The sequence below is a fragment of the Microcebus murinus genome, chromosome 18 (genome assembly GCF_040939455.1).
Source record: "Microcebus murinus isolate Inina chromosome 18, M.murinus_Inina_mat1.0, whole genome shotgun sequence".
NCBI lineage: Eukaryota > Metazoa > Chordata > Mammalia > Primates > Cheirogaleidae > Microcebus > Microcebus murinus.
This window is the reverse complement of record NC_134121.1, coordinates 13911504-13933269: the sequence shown is the minus strand read 5'-3', so window position 1 is coordinate 13933269 and position 21766 is coordinate 13911504. Positions and strand designations below refer to the sequence as shown.

Below are 21766 nucleotides of genomic sequence, written 5' to 3'. Positions count from 1 at the left end.
CTGAAACCCGCCATGCAAATGGAGTCCTTTGTGCTCTTTGGGGGTGACAGAGGCCCCCGGAGGAGGGGTGGGGGCGGTGGCGCTGGCCTGGCACCGCTCACCCCCAGCATGACCTCTGCCCTGGCCCTTTGTGTAGGCCCCAAAAAAGAGAGAGAGAGGGAGGAGGGGGTATGGGGGAGGTGGCCGGGGACAAGGAAGGGAGGAGGAAGGTGGTGGGGGGTGTAGAAGAGAGAGACAGAGGGGGCGACGGACAGAAGGGACAGAGTGGGAAAGGAGGAACGAGGAACTGGTTTGTGCAGGCCGCCGGGGAGCAGGGTCTCCTGCCCAAGGGAAAGTAAACATTAAGCTGGACCACATGAAACTGCCGCGTTTGTGGGTCACAAATGGTCAAATAATAGCGGCAATCCCACACGGTTCAACTGAATACCAGTGGGCACTCTGATCGCAAGGCAGGGGGCAGTGAGCAGGTCCCCTCGCTGGAAGAGCCCCTTTCGGTCTCAGGGTTTTATTCCCCTGGATGGGAGTTCTGGCAGTTCGGGCTGATGTCAGGAAATCTGGGTTTAATCTAGTGGTTTTAAAAGAGAGGCTCTTTTATCCCCAGGGGACATCTGATCGTCACGACTGGCCAGAGGACAGGCGCTTGCATCTGGAGGGTGAGGCCAGGGACACTGCTCAGCGTCCTGCGGTGCACAGGACAGCCCCCGCCACAGGGAAGTCTCCAGCCCCACGTCAAGGTGCTGAGGTTGAGGAATTCTAGCTTAAACCTGATTTAAACACCTTAAATAATTGCTGAACGTCTTGTGGCTTCCAAACCCTGTGCCCCCAACCACAGAGAGGACTGCAGATGATGCCTTTCCCTCCCTCCCTTGTCCCCTGTCCTGCAGACACTGCCCTAAAGGAAGGTCAGAGCTCACACCCCGGCAAAGCCACAGGGCCAGGCCGACGTGGCCAGGCCTCTTCTTTAAGGTTAGGTGAGGTTAACAACCACAAGATGCACCATGGTGGGTACCACTTCCCATTTTACATGCCACTTCACATTCACCGTATCCTACGCACTCCTAAACATACTGCCTTGTGTATCACAGCATTGCGCGATGTCTTCAGAATTAAACCAGCGAGCAAACCAGCTGTAAGAGATATTTTGGGGGAGAACCAAGAAATTCTGAATATGGGCTGGGCACCAGAAGACATTAAAAAGCGTACTGTTAATTTTGTTAGGTGTAATAACGGTATTGAGAAGATGTTCTTATTTTTTGGAGATGCATTCTGAAATATTTAGGGGTGAAATGTCATTATGTCTGAACTTTTCTTTAAAAACATTTTAGCAAAAATAATAATAAAAAGATTGTTGAAGCAAATATGGCAAAATGCTAATTGTTAACTCTGGCTGATGGGAATGTGGTTGTCCACCACTCAATTCTCCCTACTTCTCTGAGATTTTTCATAATAAAGATTTTAACGAGTTAAATCACACATTAATTCAGGATGTACTAACACATAGTTAGGACTCACGACTCGGGATAAATTTCATTTTAGGTCAAGCCATTAATAAAATTCTCCATGGAAAAAGGACCAGGAAAATATATGGTTAAACATGGGAAACAGCTACTGACTTAACAGCTTTCTAAACCCTCAGTGCATCCATTTCAATATGACGTGTAGTTATAAATAATAAATGAGCTGGGTCTATCTATTGTAATATATAACATATAATATCTAATATAATGCTGCAGCATCCCTAATTAATGCTTTGGGAGAGAATGTGTGGATTTTATCCTGTATAAATATACCAGGGCTTTTCAACCTTGGCACTATTAGCATTTGGGGCCAGACAGTTCTTCCTTGGACTGTCCTGTGCAGTTCGGGATGTTTAACAGCATCCCTGGCCTCTACCTACCTAGGTGTGACAACCAAAACTATCTCCAGACATAGCCAAATGTCTCCTGGGGACAGAAGAGTTTCTGGTTGAGAACCACCGAAATATGTGAACATAAGGAAACAATTTATTTGAAATGCTCCATAAAGCAGTCTTTCTACCAATAAAGTTGACCCTCCGTGTGTAATCTGTTGTGAAATCTGTTTTTGTCAACTTGGCAGTATATTGTATCTTTCCACTGAAATATTCTCCTATAGCTTAATTATATGGATATCCCAGCGTTGTGTAACTCAGTCTACTGAAAGACAGGTAGGTTGCTTCCCTCTTTTGTTACTATAAGCAAGGCTGCAATGTCCACAACCTTTGTAGCTACACCCTGGCACACCATCACTATTTCCTTAGGCTAAATTTCCAGACGTGAACTGAGGGGGTCACAGATACATTCTGATACATAATGTCAAATCACCCTTCATAAGAGTGGTGCCACGTTACTCTCCAACCACCAGAGGAGGCGAGTGCTTGTTTCCCCAATCCTTTTCCACATTGGGAATTACTTGTATTTTCTGAATAGTGTCAATCTGGTTCGTTCATTCATTCATTCATTCATTTTTGGAGACAAGGTCTGTTGCCTGGGCTAGAGTGTGGCGGCATCATCATAGCTCACTGCAACCTCAAACGATCCTCCTGCCTCAGCCTCCCAAGTAGTTCTATAGGCCATCAAGCTCAGCTATTTATTTATTTTTGTAGAGATGGGGTCCATGCCCAGCTATTGTTTTGTTTTTTTGTTTTGTTTTGTAGAGACAGGGTCTTGCTGTTGCCCAGGCTGGTCTTGAACTCCTGGCCTCAAGCTATCCTCCCAAATCAGGCTCTCAAAGTGCTGGGATTACAGGCATGAGCCACCCCACCCGGCTGGTATTCTTGTTAACATTCTTTTTATTCTTAAGACTTTATAAGTGATGCAAAGTTAATGTTATGTTTTGCTCACTGGTAAGTGTACTACTCCATATGCTTATTGCTGTTTGTACAAAATCTCTGAATTTCTAGTTCACTTTCTCAGCCTGGTTTTGTATTAGGATCTGTCTTACTGAATTGTAAAAGTTATTTATTGAGGATATTAATCCCTGCTTGGCCATGTAAAAAATGTCTTTCTCAGCTTTTAGTTTGCCTTTCATTTTGCTTATAGACTTTTGAAGGACAGAAGTCTTCTTTTTATATCTGTTCAAAATCTTTTCCTTTATGATTTCTGACTTTTGTATCATGTGTAAAAAGCCTTCTTCACTCCAAGATTACATCAATACTCATATTTTATTCTAGAACTTTTAAGGATTCATTAAAGATACATAAATCTTTAATGCATTGGTGATATATAGCATAAAGTAGAAATCTAATTTTATTATTTAAAAATAAACAGCCAGTTTGCCCAGCCCCATTTGCTGACTGATTTATCCGTTTTCCTGATTAACAATCACTGCTTTACCATACACTGAGTTCTCAAGCTCACATTTAAACCTGTTTCTGGACTTTCTACTCAGCGTTAGTGATTATTCCTGTGCCAGCCTCACACTAATTCAAATATCCAATTTACAATATATTCAAATATCTGGTAGGGTAAATCACCCTTCATTTCATTGTCTTTAAAAGAATTTCTTGGCTATTCTCACTCATTTATTTTTCTAGATGAACTTCAGAATCATGTTTCATCCAATTGGGATTCTCACTGTAATTATGCTAAATTTACAGATTACTTCTCAGAGAATTGACATTTTTACAATTTTGTGTCTTGCCCTCCCAGAATAAGGCAAGACCCTCCATTTTTTCTGGTCTTTAGTGCTCCCTGGGGAAGTCTTGTCCTTTTCTTTGATATATAGTCTGTGCTTTTTTTTTGCTACATTTATTTCTGTGTGTTTGATATCTTTATTGGTATTCTAGTTGAGATTTTGTTACCATTATCCTAAAACTGATGTGCGTTCATGAATACTTACTACAGACCAGACGTCCTGTTGTGTACTCTTCACTCACTTAATGTGGTGCTGTTTTGTAACTAGTTATTAGCTGATATGTAGGAAAAGTTACTAACCCCTTTTAATTTTGCAATGCCCTCTCCTTGCAGAATTCTCTTATTGGTTCTAACCATCTTTAGTTGAGTCTCTGCTGGTAGGCTTTTCTTTGTTGTTTTTCCTTTTACTATGCCAATCCGTTTCCTGGTACTAGCCGATCTGTCTGTTCTGTCTCCCTCTGGCTGCCTTGTGGCCAAAGGGTCCAAGCTCTGCTAACTGTTCTCCTGTGCCCAGAACCTGTGGCCTTGGTCACACCAGCCCCATGTGCCAACCAACCACACTCACCAGAGCCCCTTTAACTGGCACCTGCAAAAAGCGGTGGCCTTTAACTGGTTGCCTCCTTCCTATCACAGAGATGGTCCTTCCTACCAGAGAGCCAGGGCAGGGAGTGCCCTGCGTGCACTTGGTCCCACTCCTTCATTCTCTCCAGGGTTGCAGGTCACCCTCCGGTGGATGCTGGAGTTTGTCTTCTCTCCTGGTAGGATGTTACCACACTTGGTCACGAATTTTTTTCAAATACCCTAAATTGACCAAACAACATAACTTCCGAGAGGCAGAATGCCATGGTGGCCAACACCACTCACAGACTGACTCTTAGGCCAGGCGACCTCGGCCAGAAGCCCAGTGATGCTGCTTTCTAGTGCTCACCAACTTCTCTGTGCCTCAGTTTCCACCTATGTAAAATGGGGGTACCTACCTCTGTGGGTGGATGAGACGATTAAATGGTTAATAACATAAAGCATTTGGAACAGTGCCTAGGATAGAGTGAGCATCATATATATGCATTAATGATGTCTCCTTTACTGAGCCAGCATCCATTTATCTCTTATCCCGGGTCAATGTTTCCGAGGTTTATCTGGTTGTAGCACACGTCAGTCTACTTCCTTTCTTTCCATGGTTGAATAATATGCCATTGTGCGGCTGTGCCACATTCTGCTTATCCACCCATCTGCTGTCCACCAGTGAGTTGTCTCCACCTTTGGGCGATAATGAAGAAAGGTACTCGACCTTTACTTGGTTTCTACTCTTCAACTCTCCACTTGGTCCAGGGTCTAACACCGGCTGCTGGAAGGCCGTGATGAGGCCAACCCGGCAGTCCCCTCGGTTGTTCCTGCCTTGGGCAGCACACCTGTTACTGCCAGTCTCCTCCTCGGGCCCACATCCAGCCGACTCGCCACACCTGTCCTCATGCCGACACCTTAGCTGGCTCAACCCCTCGTCCTACCAAGGGGTTTGGATTTGCCCTGTGGTTTTATTGGGTTTTTTTGCACATTTACAATAATCCCACCACTGAATCAAAGGCTTCACTTGGATCAGCCCATCGAATCCTAACAACCCTTCCAGGCAGGGTCATTATTACCCTGTTTCCCGGAGGAAGAAGCCACGAGAGGTCAAGCAGGACTCGGGTCTCAGGCTCCCAACTTTGGCGCCTCTCTTCCCTCTGGCCCCACCCCCACACCTCACCAATGCCACCCTCGGGCCACACCAGCTCATTTTCCGATTCCCCATCTTGGTAAACAAAAGCCTGAAATGCGACTAAATCCATGTTTATCCGGGCTGCAGGCCTACAGAAACCCAATTTCCTTCGACCAAAACATGGAGGTGCTGAGAGGCCACCCGATGCAACAGCTGTGTGGTCAACCTCACCCCGCCACACACGCCGGGCAGCACCTGGGCGCGGGGCTCCTCGGTGCTCCAGCCTCCAGGCTTCCCGGAGCTTGCTCTCTAGACCACCCTGAAGGGCTGCATGGGTGCCCTTACGAGCCACCCCACCCCAGGCTGGGGCTGCTGGGGCCACTGGGGCAGTTAGCAGAAGGTACCAGGAAGGCCCCAAACGAGGTAAGCAGCAGGAAGACAGGCCCAGGGGCTGAGGGGAGCCCAGGAGTTGGCCTCTCCTTTCTCTGTACCCCAGCTGTGTGTCCACCTTCTCCTCAAAAGACAGCTGTGCCCCTTCCAGCAGACGTGCGCTTCTTCCTGAGGATGTCTGCGTTCCATTTCTAGCAGAAGGACAGACGTCCTGTTGTATACTTTTCACTCAGTGTGATGCTCTTTTGCAACTACTTATTGCTGATATGTAAGAAAAGTTACCTACCTTTGTTAATTTTGCAATGGCCTCCTTGCAGAATTCTCTTATTAAGTTCTAACCATCTTCAGTTGATTCTCTGCCAGTAGGTTTTTTTTGTTATTGTTTTTCTTTTTACGATGCCCACTCAATTTCTGGTATTAGCTGATTCATCTGCTCTGCCTCACTCTGGCTGCCCATGGCCCTCGGAAGGCCCACGGGCAGTGGCAGGTGGAGTCAGCTCACGGGGGCTCTGAGAGCCGACTATGCACATCTCTCCCTGACTTTAGGTTCGGCAATATTGCACCGGGGAGCCTACAACCAGCCTGGAAGGAGTATTTACACCAAGGAAAGCGGCAGATGCTACAAATCAGCCCCCTCCCCCAACCCAGCCAGCTGTTAACTATTTCCCAGCACCTCAGCCCATGGGCCTCTGCAAGGACTTGTGGGGAAAATGGAGGTGGAAGGGGCAGGAGAAGGAGGAGCAAAATCCCAGCAGGAGGAGATGGTCCTTCCAACCACAGAGAGCCAGGACGGGGAGGGCCCGTGGGTCCACTTGGTCCCACTCCTTCATTCTTTAGAGAGGAAGGAAAAAAGAAGCTGTTGCATGGTCCAAGTCCTTACAGCCAGTGAAGGATCAACCCCAGACCTCCTGGCTCCAAACCAGTGCTCCTCCCACCGAACCAGGTGGCCCCCCCAAAACCAGACAATCTGCAAATCAAAACTGCCTCTCAAGTTGATGGAGAGCAAGGAAGCAGGTGTTCCTCTTTTAGCCCTGAGTGTGGCGGCTTCAACAACCAGTGAGTGGGTGTGTGCTGGGAAGCCTTGGGCACAATGCCCTTTTTGGGTGGGTGGTCCCTCTCCCCTTCCTGCCTGTTTCCCTCCTGGCCTCCCCCTGCCCCAGACCTCCCACGGGCTCTGTGTCCTCGCCTCCCTGCCCCACGACGGCTTACCAGCTAGCGCAGCGAGCAGGTAAAGAACATTCCCTGCGTGAGCTGGCCCTTCAAGGGGATGAGTTCAGGGTGAGGTTATGTCCATCAGCTTTCAGAACAAATTCTCAGCTTATTAATTCTCCTCTGTTACGCAGGCAAAAGTAAATAAGCTTTTCTCAGGCAGCCTTGCACAGCGGCCTTCACTATCCAAACACTGCAAGAGTGGACAGGTTTGGAAGCACGAGCTCCCAGGCCCCGCTTCCCAGAGGGCCCTCCTGGCCGCCTGCCCGCAGAGTCCCGGCTGCCGAGACAAGGCAAGCCCAGGCTCTCTGGGCCCCGGGAGGCCCCGCAGCCCAGCACTCGGGTCCCAGGGCTGGCTCGTGTTCTCCCAAGAGAGCGTCAGAGACTCCGGGCACCTGGAGACCCCCAGAGCAGGTCTGCAAGGGTCTGGCCACACCTACAAGCTTCCAACCTGCTCGCTCAGCCCCTCCGGGAGGAAAGTTCTTTTTATAAGGGTGTTTATTTACTGATTGCCTCAGTTTCAACCATATTTTTTTTTCTTTTTTTTTTTTTTGAGACAGAGTCTCGCTTTGTTGTCCAGGCTAGAGTGAGTGCCGTGGAGTCAGCCTAGCTCACAGCAACCTCAAACTCCTGGGCTCGAGTGATCCTTCTGCCTCAGCCTCCCGAGTAGCTGGGACTACAGGCATGCGCCACCATGCCCGGCTAATTTTTTACATATATATCAGTTGGCCAATTAATTTCTTTCTATTTATAGTAGAGACGGGGTCTCGCTCTTGCTCAGGCTGGTTTTGAACTCCTGACCTTGAGCAATCCGCCCGCCTCGGCCTCCCAAGAGCTAGGATTACAGGCGTGAGCCACAGCGCCCGGCCTTCAACCATATTTTTTAAGGTTCAGAATAAAGGAAGGAAATAAATAGTAACAAAAATCAGAGAGTCAGAAGAGTTAATTCACTAAGCAAGGCCTGCTAAGGAAGACATTTCAAAAGAGGATGTTACAAGTGTTTATAAGTAGTTTGCTCAGGAATCTTTTCTCTGGGAGTGCCAAGAACCTCACATGCTTTATCCCAGCTCCTTGTAGCCTACGCAGAAATCTCATGAGTCTCCTCTCCAATCTCCCCCCTTTTTCCCCACTTGTCCATTTCTGATTTGGAAGGGAAAAAGCCAAAAGCCACTGTAAGAAACCCAAAGTCAAGCTGCAAAGACTAGAAAAGTGGGAGGAGACAGAGACAGAGATCATTAGGATCTGTCTTGCCCTTGGATGAGCTGCCTATGCAACCCCTGCTGGGAAGCCCCGTCCCATCCCCACCCCCACCGTGCACAGCCCGGAGACCTTGTCCAGGTGAGTGTCACTCAGGCAGGCCGTTGTCAGTTAGGTGACGGCAGATATATCACATCAAGGAGAGCAAGAGTCATGATTTCATTTCAGCGTTTCCTGGCTTCAAAACTGCTCTCTCCTAGAGCTAGACTGATTTGGGATGCTCTTTTGAGTTGTGCTGTGACAGAGAGCACTTCCTCGTCCCCGCCTGGGCTCTGTCACCCAGCCACCCTGAGATGCTGCTTCCCCCGAACCCTTCTCGTCGCCATCCCTCCTGCGAATAGCTCAGACAAAGGTGCCCAAAGACCCTGCAGACAACTGGAGCCCCCACCGTGTCTGGCCTTCTCCAGCGTGGGTGACCCCCAGCGCTGCCTGAAACACATCGGTGTCCTCTCCTATGTGAGGGCTGCTTGTGGACTGTGCACATGGAAATTCTCAATCTGTTCTCTCTCAAGCTCCCAGTGCACTGCCAATACTCTCCCAAATCCAGTCTTTACCCTAAAATAGTCAGGCGGCCACAGGGGTTTGCAAGCTCCCCAATACCCCACCACCATGGTCCTATCTGGAGAGGGAAAAGGTCCCCAGAGCTAGCAGGAGTGGCCATGCTGGGACCCCCACTGTCCCATTCTGCTCCCCACTCCCGCCCCAAGTACCAGTACAAAAAAGCCTCGTGTGACCCCAGACCAGGGCACCCCACCCACAGAGCTCCATGCTTGCCCTCCGAGTGCCCAAACCTTTCCTATGCCGAGGACTAGTGACGCCTCTGCACCCCTCCTCAGAATAACGTTTCTCGGTGCTAAAGTATAATACAGAGCACGACACAGGGAACTAACAATACCGAAGTAGAGCGATCCAAGTGTCTTTAAAAACCCAGATGGATGGTATAGTTACATTATATATGTGCTCCTTTATTAATGACTATAAATCAGGATCTAGCTGGCGGTCTGGTAACTTCTGTAATTTTGAAGCAATACTGAGCATAAACAGCAATTCAAGCACCAACTGTAACGTGATGTCAACACAGCTGTGATTTCCACTGGTGACCAAGTCACAGGCACGTCCGCCGGCTGCGCTCTGCAGCCTCCGTTCATCGTGGAGGAAATGCTCAATTTGCAGTTACAGGTGAATGACAGGGAAGATGCGATTCTCTTCCCGCCCCGGCTCACAGGCCCCCCAGATTCTGTTTGTGTACCCTCAGGCCCAAGAGCCCCTTTTCCATCCCCTCTCTGCAGCCCCTGGAGGGAGTTCCGTGCCCCTGGTTCGGGTGTCGCTGGGCAGGCACACAGCTTCCCAACTTTGGTGCACAAGTCAGAGCAGCTCAAAATTTAGGGTTCTGGGCTTGGGAGGAGAGGCAACGGAAGTCACAAAAAAGTGCCCGTGGTTCCACCCTCTTCAGGGCAGCCCGGGGGGTGCCACGCCCCTGCAGCAGAGCCCAGAGGGTGGTACAGAGGAGTTGGGGCCTCCTAACACCCCTCCCGCCCACCACGGCAACGGCAAGAAAGGAGAAGGGAGGGGACGGGGACGCTTACCTTCAGGCTCCTCCACGCTGCTGGCCGCGGTGGTTGGTGGTGCTACAGGGATCTCTTTTCGAGGTTCAGGACAGGGTGGAAGAGAAAACAGGTAAGAAGATGTTATTTGTGACCTTAGAAAGAGAACGAGCTCAGCACAGTCTCCTCCCAACTTTCCAGGACCTTCCCCTCCCTTTCCCAGCCAAGAAGGGAAACGTCAGGAGGGGAAGAGTCAGCAGCGGGTTTTGCAGTTCTCCTCTGGAAGCTGTCCCTTCACCTGGCAGGATGACGGCAGCTCCTGGCTGTGGAGGGGACAGGGAAGGGTGACCCTCCCAGGCCTGGTGAGCGCGCCGCACTTGGGCTCTCTGTTGGCGGGTCATTAACGTGGCTCAGCCGTGGCTCAGCCGCTGAGCTCAGGCCCCAGGTGGAGAAGGGTCTCGCAGCAGGGATGGCATGTGAGGGGGCCGGGAGCCCGCCCCAAGGGAGGGTCCTCCCGTGTGCAGAGAAGTGCCCGCGCCAGGGCGAGGTTCCCATGGGCTCACATCTCCCAACCCAGAGCACAGAAGACCCAAGGGCCTGAAAAAAGCATGTGCTACATTTTGATTATTTTCTTTCTACCTGGAATAGCGATCACTTCCTACGACTTCCTGCACCCAACCCTGAGCTCAAAAAGGTGAGGAGGCTCAGCCAGTCCCCACTGAGCATCATCAGTTCACTGCCGGGCTTCAAAGCTCAGGCTTCCTCTTTCTAGACAAGGCCAAACCATGCACCAAAAGTCCCTGAGGGGAAGGGACTCACTTCCTCTGCTGAGTGACCACAAACCCCATGGACTCTAAGCCACCATCTGACTCTTTGGGGTAAGTCCTTAGATCCCCAGATTCTACACCAGCTAGGATGAGAGGCTTGATGGATGGGGATGGAATACTCAGGCCGGAGGCAAATCTGGGAGTCACCCAGAGGTGGCAGCCTTGGCACCGTTAGGAAGAACGGGTGGGGACACAGCCCTCAAAATCTGGAGTCAGATCTTGCTCTCGGGTGATTTTATTAGCAACAGCAACCCACCTTGTGCCACATTCTGGAGGCAACATCCGAGTGGCTGAGTCTAATCCTGCAAGTCCATGAACGGGGCTGAAGTCAGGGATGCACATGGAGGGCCCATGGCTTCCTGAGCCGTGACACGACAGGACACCAGTCCTCCAGGCACTGCTTGTGCATCTGCAGCCAGTGCCCTTGGGAAGAGCTCATGGAAATCCTCCCAACTTTCCACGGCCCTCCCTTCCCTTTCCCAGGTCCTCAGACTGTTGGGGGGAAATGCTCGCTCACGCCAGCCACCAGCTTGCCCTTTGCGAGAGGAAGGGAGAGGGCACAGACGTGTTGGAAGGTGAGAGTTCCCATTTCCCGAGGTTTTGGCCTCTGATTCTGAAGCATCGGCTCCATTTTCAAGTTGGGTCTTTCCACTGGGGAATGTGAAATGTTGATTCCGGCCATTTCTGAGCAACCTGGCAGATCCCAACTCATTCAGGAGGGAGACCTCAGTTTTCCTCCATATTTTCATAACCCCAGATTTCCTCCACTTTCTAAAAACGTCCACCTTACAGCTTTTGGACGGACAGAAGAGAAAGACTTTGACAAGCGTGAGACCAGCAACTGGAGGCTGCCGCGCAAACCATCCACCTGCTCTGCCCTGGGTGGCTACTCAGCTCCGACCCGGGTCATCTGCTATCAGCAACGGCCCGCAGACAGCCATGGGGAAACATCTCATCCAGAAACCGATCAGAAGAGCTGCTGCAATGGATACAGCGACATGCTCCTGAAGTGAAGGCCATACCCACCTGGACGGTGTGGCGTGTCCAAGCTCCCACCTGCTGGGGGCGTGGGTTTCTGCAAGGGCTGGGGGAGGACACTCCAAGGACCCTGCAGTGGCTGCTTGTGTGAAGGGGGCCCGGCCTCTGTGCTTGTGGCCCTGTGGCACTGGCCATGTGACTGTCAAGACTGACCGTAGACACCAGTGCCCACTCAGAGCTAAGGGACGCTGAAAACCCCTAACCCAGAGGTCAGCTGACTTCTGCAAAGGGCCAGGCAGGACATAGTTTAGGCTCTGAGGGCCATGCAGCCTCCATAAAACTACGGTTCTGTCGCTAGTCTCAAAGCAGCCACAGACAGCATATAAACAAGTAGGTGTGGCTGTATTCCAAGAAAACTTTATTTACGGACACTGAGCTTTGAATTTCATATAATGCTGTCATGAAATATTTTTCTTCGTTTGATTTTTATTTCAACTATTAAAAAAGGTAAAAGGCACGGTGGCTTACTCCCATAATCCGAGCACTTTCAGAGGCTGAAGCAGGAGGATTCCTTGAGGCCAGGAGTTTGAGACCAGCCTGGCAACATAGCAAGACCCTGTCTCTACAAAAAAAAAAACAGAAAAATTAGCTGGGCATGGTGGTATGGACCTGCAGTCCCAGCTACTGGGGAGGCTGAGGCAGGAGGATCACTTGAGGCCAGGAGTTGGAAGTTGCAGCGAGCTGTGTTGATGCCACTGCACTCTAGCCCAGGCCAAAAAAAAAAAAAAAAAAAAAAAGATGATTGTTAAATCATCAAGCCACACAGAAACAGGCAGCAGCCAACTCCCGGGGCCAGAGACGAGAGTTTGCCAATCCCTGCTTCCCAGAGAATCAGACTTTGCCCAGGGGCTCTGCCTTGTTTATTGGGCTCCGCTCCTGCTCCTGCCCTCCCTTCTTGGCCTCGGTCAGCCCTGCACAAGGAATCAACAGGGCTGAGGCAGGGGATTGGGGGTGTCAGCAGGGGGCAGCTCCCAACCAGGCTTGACTTCCAACCATGGCTAACCTCCTCCTCATGACACCAGTGTGACCCTACCAGATGTAACATACTGAAACTCCTCTGGGCCGAGCCTCCTGAGTGGCCTCTGCCATCTTTCTCACTCCTCCTCGTGTTCCAGCAATTCAGGGGCTTCTCAGGGGCTGCGGGTGCCGTGCACGGGAGCCCTGCCCAGCTCCCTCACCGGCCCTGGGCCTTCGGTCTGTCTGTTCTGAGCACACCGTGGGCAGCAGCAGCAGTGGCCCCTGCCACGGGCCCACCCCAGGTCCGGGGTCAAGGTGGAATGTGAGGACGGCACCTGAAGCAGGAGACCCGGTGTTCGTCAGGACAGAGAGCCACAGACAGGCTGGCTCTGCTGAGCCCCCAGCTTCCTCTGTAGGAACCCTACGGACCTGGGAGGTCTCCCAAGAGGACTCACTGATCACCGGGCGCTGAACGCAGAGATGCACGTCCATGAGCGCTGAACCCACTGGACGTCAGTGACCGGCAGCCCCAAACGGCTCACCCCCCACCCAAGCCAGAGTGTGAGCACATACTTATGCAGGGCGCGATGGGAGAGCGGCTCTGCTGGTAGCCCTTGGCGCAGCGGTTGCAGGTGATGCCCGTCACGCCGTCCTTGCAGGGACACTGGCCGGTGGTCTGGTTGCAGGTTTTGCCAGCGGCGCCCACGGGGTGGCAATCACAGGCTGTGCAGAACACACAACGGGAGGGTCAGCGCACACCCCGCAGGACTCCCCCCCCCCACCCGCCCCAGGGGAAGAGCGGGGATGGGGGGGCAGGCCCAGCCAAGCCCACACACATTCCAGAGCTCTGATACTGGCCACCCGCCCACCTGGAAATGGGGAATAAAAACCAAAATGGACTGACTTGAAAGGCCCGTTCTGGCAGTGGGAGAGGGAAGCTGGGGAGGCCCCAGGAGGAGGCCTGCACTCAAATGTTCTCAGGAATACAAAGCCCGCAGCCCCACGGGAGTCAGGACTTGGCGGCCACCTTCCCTTGACAAGGTAAGTCTACGAATTTTCACTTTCTGTCCCCAGGCAGCTCCCAGACCCCTTGCTGGCCTTGTGGGTGCGAGGAAGGGGGTCCAGGTCCTGATGAAGCCCTGAGTTTTCCGGCAGCCCCCCAGGCTGCTGCCCCCATGCCCTGCTTTGCAGCCAGGCTCAGTCTTCTGGATCACAAAACCCATAAACTGTAGCTCTGGAAAGGGTCACAGTGAGAATTTAGTTTAAAGCCTGGATTAACTGTGCAAAGGAAGACTGGAGAGGTGAAGGGAACTCCCAGGGAGGGACCAGCCATGCTGACTGGGGGGCAGCGAGGCCCTGACACTCAGGCCAGTGGCTTCTGTGCCTCAGGGCAGGCCCCACCACTCCGCCCGGCTGCGGAGGAGTGGCACCCGGTCACACTGCACCCCGAGGCTCCCCCACTGTGTCCTAAGCACCCAGTATGGGTATCAGAGCAGCCAGAGGACCTCGGGGGCCGTCCTGACACTCCAGGCAGCACAGCCACAGCAGCAGGTGCAGGACGCCAGCCCTTCCTGCTGCACCCCACCTCCCCAACCTGGACGGGGGTTCGGAGTGTGAGTGGGGAAGGGGAGGACAGAAGGAGGGCGGCCAATGTCCTGCCTACCCCCTCCCCAAGGATGCTGGAAGAGGCGGGGAGCTGTCTGCAGGAAGGCGCCCTGCAGCACCTTCAGTGGGTGCCTGGTGGCTGCTGTGTGTTCTTGCTCCAAATGGTGCAAAAAAAATCCAAGAACACAGTGAGAGCAGAGATCCTGAAAGAGCCCCATGAGAACCTCCCAGCAAGCGCTGAGGGCGCGAGTCTGTGGGTGAAACGTGGCCTCTCCCACCCAGTCTCGGGCCAGTGAGGAGAATCAGGACGGGGAGGGAGGGAGGGGGCAAGGCAGGAAAGCAGAGAAGGGAAGAATGTGAGGAATTGTTTGTCGAAGTTGTCTGGACATGCGAAAGCTTCTGGAAACCCCGGGAGCGAGGGTCCCGCCGTGGGTGCCCCTGTCAGGTTCGAGGAGGGCGGGGCAGGGCCGTGGCTGGGGACGGCCAGCCCACTGCTTCCTCCCATCTCAGGTCCACGTGAGGCAGAGAAAACTGCTCCGGTCCTGCCCCTTCCAGAGAGGGAGTCCCGACTTCTGCCAGGAAACCACCGTCTTCAGTCTACCCTGGATTCAAGCTCGTCCCCTGTTGTTTGTTTTTTCATGTGGAAGCAAGGCAAAGACGCAGCCCTGATGCCCACGGGGCACACGGAGGAGGATGCTGAGAAGGGCACGGCTGCAGAGGGCCTCTGACCTTTTCCTACGGCCTCTTAAACCTGTCCCTGGGGTGGGAAGGGAGGCACTGGAGGCATCTCTAAGTTGGCCATGGGAACCAGAGGGCCACATGCAGGGACACTGGACTCCAGGGACTCGTGCCAGCTGACCTCCCTTGGCCCCCTTGGCAGCCCTGCTAGTAATCCTAAAATTCATGCCAAGACGTTCTCTCCTCGGTGCTGATGGGACACAGCTGGGCACCAGTAACTTCTAGCTCCTTGGACTTGGCTGGAGGAAGTCACCAAAGGTTGCTAAGTCACTGAAGGTGCAGAGCCAAGTCCCACATGGATGTCACCACTGGCCCAGGTTGTCTTCACCTTGGCAGGAGCTGGCCCAGAGCAGACTCTGGGTGGAGGCAGGAGGACCATGCATTGTTCTCCCCCGAGGTCCCTCGCAGCCGGTGACCTGTTCAGCTGCCTGGGCTGGCTGGCACACTGCCGGGAAGACCCAGGCGCCAGCTGAGGTCTGCTGGAGCCAAAGGCCATGCTCAGTAAAGGCAGGGCAGCTCTGGCTCTGCAGCAGGCACTTCCTAAGGGCCCATCCTTTGGTGCAACGTGAGCTGATGCTTGCTGCTGGGCTTCCAAATCTTTCTCCTAAGATTCTGCAAAGAGTCTGACCCATGAGTCTGGTCTAACAGAGGCAGCAGGTGGACTTGGACTTCCACACCAGCAAATCGTTGTGCTAAGAAGGGAAGCCATCAGGGTCCCAGAGGTGGAGGAGCCTCAGAAGGCCACTCAGGTCACCTCCAGGGCAGTGTGACCATCCCCAGGCTTCATTCTGCCCAAGGCAGAGCATTCTTCCGTAACAGCACCCTCATCTGCCTCCTGTAAACCACCGCAGCACATCCACACTCTCTCCTAAGTGCTGTCTCCTCTGGTCCTCACAACAGCCCTGTGAAGTCAGCACGACTGTGCAGAGGAGACCACAGCAGACCAGCAAGGAAACTGCGGGAGGAGGGGGGTTGTGCAGAGCAATGGAAAGGGCTGGACTCCTGAGGTCCCCACTCAGGCCCCACACCCTCTCTGGATGGCCCCCGCAGTCCTTCTGTCCTACGCGGAGAAATAAGCTCTTATGCGTTTAAACCAACATGAAGTGACCTTTCTGTTACTTGCAGCCAAATGCAATCCTAACAGACTTACATGGAATTCATTCTCAATTTCTAGCCAAATGGTCCCAAAGTACGAACTTCTCCCCAAAACTCATGCACAGGGATGGCTCGAAGTATACCCTCTGCAAAGAAGAGTGAGTTTCAAGGTGTAGGGAGAGCTGACAAATGACAACACCCCCATAGTGGGTCCCTCTGTAGCTTGAATAGAGAATCTGACCAGGAATGTCAAAGGGAGATTCTGAGTCCAAAGGAAGACTCAGGCCCTGGCTCTTCGGTAGACAAAATTCAGATGTATCCTGTTGTAGTGCCTGAACCCCGAAATACGGACAGAAACACACAGAAATGCCTACTGACTCACATACACATCCAGACCCACACCTATACCCAGAAACACGATCGGATCTCTACCCCCTCTCTCATACACACACACTCACAGATAGAGACATACACATTTGTACTACGAACTCACATAGACACAGACCCACAAAGCACACACACACACACACACACACACACACACACACACGCAGACTCACGCACAGCCGCAGGGGGCAGGGGAGAGGAGAGTGGAGGGAGCTGGGAAGGAAGTGGACGCCAGGTAAGTGGGGGTCTTTTCCTCTGCAGGGGGCTCTGGTGAGGGGGACGAAGAGGGAACCTCCCTAATCCTTCTGAGAACACAGCGGGGTCAGAACACCTTCCGCCGCAGGAAGCCCTCGTGCTGACTCCCGTTTCCCTGGAAGTCAGCCACCTTTTCCAGAGGGAGGTCAGTCGCTTCCATGGCAGGTCACCCGTCTGCACGGAACAGGCAGCACCTGGTCATGGGAAACAATCCACCCGAGGTTTTTCCATAAAGGGAAAGGTGAGACCAGACGGAAGGCCGGGGCCCTGAGAACGCGGCAGGGTCAGGTTTCCCACGACGCGGCAGGCTGCAGAGCCTCCCCACGAAGCGGAGAACCCAGACTGTCCTCGCTCTGGTTCATCAGACAGGGACGGGCAGCTCAGGTGACCCAAGTGGTTTCAGATGGGGAACAGGAGACCCTAGTCTGGACTCCACCCTGCCGGCAACCCTAAGTTAGTGCCTTCCTCCCCCTGGACCACAGGTGGCCCCTCTGTTAGGTCAGAGTTCAGTGCCCCGCTAAAGTCACTTCCAGCCTAACAGGCTGAGGCTTAGTCTCCATGCTGACCCCAAAGAACCAGGACAGCGACCAGGACCATCACTCCCTCTGCTGCCATTCATCGCAGTGTCCTCACCGAGATGAGGGAGAGAAGGGCTCATGTTGCAGGGCGCACGGGCCTCCTGCACACCCCTGCTGATGGCTGCCCTGCACCAGCACCTGCCTGCAGTGTGCCAGAATCTTCCTCTTGACATCTGGTTCATCAGTGAAAAGCAGGGCACCCGGGAACTTCAGAGAGCCCCGGCAAAGCTGGCCCGGAAGATTCTGATTCGGGGCTGCTTGTGTCGGGGCAGCCGCCTTGTCCTGCACCCCCTGACACCTTCTGTCCTGGATCCCTGCAGCCCACGGCCTCCACTGGGGAGGGGATGCTCTCTGGAGGTTGGGCCCCTTTCCATTGCTGCTCACACCGGGGCTTTCTGGAAGCCCATCCTGGGCTCCTATCAAGAGGCCTGGCTGCTTTTCCTGAGGACCCTGGCTCTAGGGGCTCTTGGAGTCAGGCAGGCCCCCCCAGTGGCCATGCTTGTGGAGGACAGGGAAGCTGGTTGGGCATAAGTCCCTCTGGGGATCCAGGCAGGACAGATGGGACAGAACAACTGAGGCTCCCACCCTCACTCCAGACATCACCATGGCTACCGCCCAGGCCTCTGGCTGGTCATGAAAGACAGCTTCCGGCCTGGCCTTGTGGTCTGGGCCAAGCTGTGCCCACCCGATACACGATGCATACATTGAAGCCCTAAGGCCCAGCACCTCAGAATGGAATATATTTAGACACAGGGTCTTTAAAGGAGTGACTGATTTAAAATGAGGTCATTAAGGTGGGCCCTAACCCAACATGACTGGTGTCCTTATAAGAGGGGACGCAGACACAGACACGCACAGCAGGAAGACCCTGTGGAGACAGGGAGAAGACGGCCATCTACATGCCAAGGAAAGGGGCCTGGCGCAGCTTCTTCTCTCATGCCCTCAGAGAAACCAGCCCTGCCGATACCTTGAACTTGGATTTCCAGCCTCCAGAACAATGAGAAATAAATTTCTGTCATTTCAGCCACCTGGCCCAGGCACTTTGTTCTGGCAGCCTGAGCTGACTAACGCCCTGTGTGAAGCCCTGGGCAGGCATTTTCTTCCCCAAGGGCTCTCATGAGATGGGGACTGAACCCCAAATCCAGCAATGGTTGGACTATCCCTCCCCAGCTCCCAGCTCCCCGTGAAAGTCAACACCTTCTCCACAGCAGCCCGCATCTCTGCGGGCCCCCGAGACCCCCGCAGGCCAGCAGAGCCCCTCCCAGCTCTGCTTCCCAACAGTCCCCGTGGCTCACAGACCGGCCACCTGAAGGCTGTTCCCGAAGGGGCAGTCCAGGAGGCCTCGGCAGGGCGTGCTGCCGGGTCCCAAGGCCCACTGGAGGCCAGCTCGGAGCCAGAGAGGGAGGCCCACAGTAAGAGCTTCTGCCAGGGACCTTGCCCTGTCAGCAGCCCCTCCTGGCCAGCCCAGCGTGCAGGGGCAGGCCTCTGCTCCAAGGTGCTCAAAACCAGGTGCTGGAGGCATCGCTCCATCTGATGGGAGAGCTCCCTCTCTAGTCCTCACGAGGTTTCCAAGGCGCAGAGGAATGCGATGCGCAGGGAAATCACTCCCCCGGGATCCTGGGTCACTGCTCTAGCAGCATCCTGACCTCTGATCCCTGGAGCCAACCTAAGGCCTCGTGGGACTCCGAGGCTGGCAGCTCTTGCCAAAGTGCCTATCTGCCTGTGGCCGTCCTAAGTTGGGGGGAAACATTCTTCTGTGCGTTGGATGAGACTGATCTGTGTACCTGGGTGCCATCCACAAAGAAAGTAGGGCTGGGTGGAGCCCTGTGGACAGGCCTGCCACGTGGGTCAGGCTGCCCTGTGGCCGCTGTGGAGGCCAGGGGGGAGGTGGCCAGGAACATTCTCTGTGCCGTGAGAGCAGCCCACACAGACGGCAAGGCCCAGCGTCTTCAGAAAAACAAACCCAGGTCTGAGGGCTTCTCACGTCCCTGTAAGTCTTACGAGAGTCAAGTCTCTTGGGGAAAACCTGGGGGGACCCCTCCCCAGAGGCGGCACTGGGGAGAAGACCATGTCAGGCACAAAGGGGTGTCCATGCACCTATTTCTTCCCGACTCCCCCAAACAGGGGTGCAGGACCAGCAACCAAGAGAAGAAACCTGGGAATGCTGGCAGAGGCTATTAGGGTGTTCCGCAACGGAGGGGACCTCAGGTAAGGTGGCAGGGAAGCCATCAGACAGGCAGAGGAGCGGGGAGAGGGAGAGGCCAGGGGAGGAGCAGGAAGGCTGACCTAGGGACACTGGTCTCTAAGTGAGTTTAGAGATTCAAGGTTCGAAAGATGGGGCATAAAGAGGCCCAAAGACATAGCGTCACAGAGCCCTAGGAAGGAGTTTCTTCTTATGCTTGTTATTAATTTGCACAGTCTTATTATTTAATTTGCCAAAGAGTAAAATTTACCCTTTTTTTGGTATACAGTTCCCTGGGTTTTATCACATGCCTAGATTCTTACAACCACCACGACGACAGCTCAGCCCTCCAGGAGAATCCCCGGCTGCTCCCCCTCCATAGTCACTCCCTCCCTACTCCAGGCAACCACCGGTCTGTTCTCTGCCCCTACTGTTTTGCCTTTTTCGGAATGTGAGACTGTCCGTGTGTGCAATGTCTGCGAGCACAGGATGTACAAATGGGATGATACGGTGTGTAATCTCAAGGCCGCCCTTTTTCGCTTAGCGGTGAGCGTGTGAGGTCCATCCGTGTGGCTGCGTAAGTCAGTAGTTCATTCGTGCTCATTGCTAAGTAGTGCTCCTTGGTCCTGTTGGGCTCCAGTTTATTTTTCCATTCACTCACTGATGCACACCGGGGTCTGTTTTCCAGTTTGGGGCAACTATGAATAATGCTATTATAAACGACCATGGACGGGTTTTTATGTGAACATCAATTTTTATTTCTCTAGTATAAATACCTAGGAGTGGAACTGCTGGGTATCATGGCAGGTCTATGTTTAACTTTATAAGAAATTGCCAAACTGTCACCCAGAGCCACTGTGCCGTGCTGAGTTGCCACCAGCAGTGCATGAGAGTCTCAGCTGTTCCCCACTCTCACCAGCCAAGAATCGCCAGCACTTTACATTTTCAACATTCTAACAGGTGTGCAGGGGTAGCTCATTGTGGTTTTAATTTGCTTTTCCCTAAAGACTAAGGATGTTTCATGTATTATTTGCCATCGGTCTATATTTGGTGAATTATCTGTTCAAGCGTTTTGCTCGTTTTTAATCTGGTTGTTTGTTTTCTTGTTGTTGAGTTTTTTGTGTGTGTTTTAGAGATAGGCTCTTGCTATGTTGCCTTGAACTCCTGGCCTCAAACAATCCTCCCCACTCGGCCTCCCAAAGTGCTGGGATTACAGACACTAGCCACTGCACCTAGCCTTGTTGTGTTTTGAAAGGTGTTTTTTTGTTTGCTGTTTTTGAGATGGGGTCTCACTCTGTTGCCTAGGCTAGATTGGAATGCTGTCATTGTAGCTCACTGTAGTCTTGAACTCCTTGATCTTTCTGCTTTAGCCTCCCGAGTAGCTGGGACTACAGGTGCATACCTCCATGCCCAGCTAATGTTTTAATTTTTTATGGAGTCTTGTGAGTTCTTCACATATTCAGGATTTAAGCCCTCCACAGAATATGGAATGTGAGAGGATTTTTCTCCTCACCTGTGGCTTGTCTTACAGAAGGAGCTTAAAAGGTAAGCCTGGCACATTGCTCCGGTCACTCTTCTCCTTGCAGCCACTCACAGCGCTCTCAGAATGGGACGCCCTTCTCTCCAGGCTCCCACGAGCCGCCCCTTCGCCCCTCGCCTGCCTTCTGACCTCTCCCGTTCCCAGACTGTGGCACTGCCCTGGAATGCTCTTCCTTCCCTCGGCGTCCTTGTGGCTACTGTCTCCCCACACCCCAGGTCCCATTTCAAATGCCCCATTTTCAGAGAGCCCCTCCAGGGCCACCTGGTAGAGCGGCTTCCCCCGGTTCTCTCGATCTGCCGATCTCTTCCCTACAACTCGCCGCCATCAATAATTATCTCCCTCCTCTTTTCTTCTTTATTGTCAACCTCCCATCAAAAAGCAAGTTCCAAGGGGCTGCATCTAGCATGCAGTAGGTGCTCCATAAACACTTGCTCCGTCAATGAGCACGCAGTGTCCCTACCAATCTGAACGGGGCTCGGGCCAATCTGCCACCCTTCCCACCAGGGAACGGCCATGTCACTCGCCCTGGGCATCTGGAGGGGAGGAGGAGGAGGAGGTGAGCGGGAATGACGATCCCCCCGCACCCTAGGGCAGCCGCAGCCACTCAGCACTCTCCACCCTTGAATTCTCCATGCTAATGAGGGAGCGAGGGTCACCAAAATCCGCAGATAACCCCCAAACCTCATTTCAGCTGTCTGTGTCAACCTGCTCCCGAGCTATGCTTTCCTTTCTCCCGGCAGTTGCTAAAGAGGCACAAAAGAATAAATGTTTCAAGTTGCACGGCCTCGCCTTTCCTTGCCACTTTCGGATCAAGG

At 53.0% G+C, this 21766-nt stretch overlaps 1 protein-coding gene across 1 annotated transcript in view; it reads right to left on the bottom strand.

Annotated features, from left to right (window-relative positions):
* Positions 1-21766, bottom strand: part of NTN1 (netrin 1) — a 185954-nt gene that overhangs the window by 43182 nt on the left and 121006 nt on the right. The window contains exons 4-5 of the mRNA XM_075994174.1: positions 13145-13294; positions 9792-9845 (exon numbers count right to left, since the gene is read on the bottom strand). Of these exons, the coding sequence (XP_075850289.1) occupies positions 9792-9845; positions 13145-13294 (204 nt within the window). The remainder of the gene's footprint in view (positions 1-9791; positions 9846-13144; positions 13295-21766) is intronic.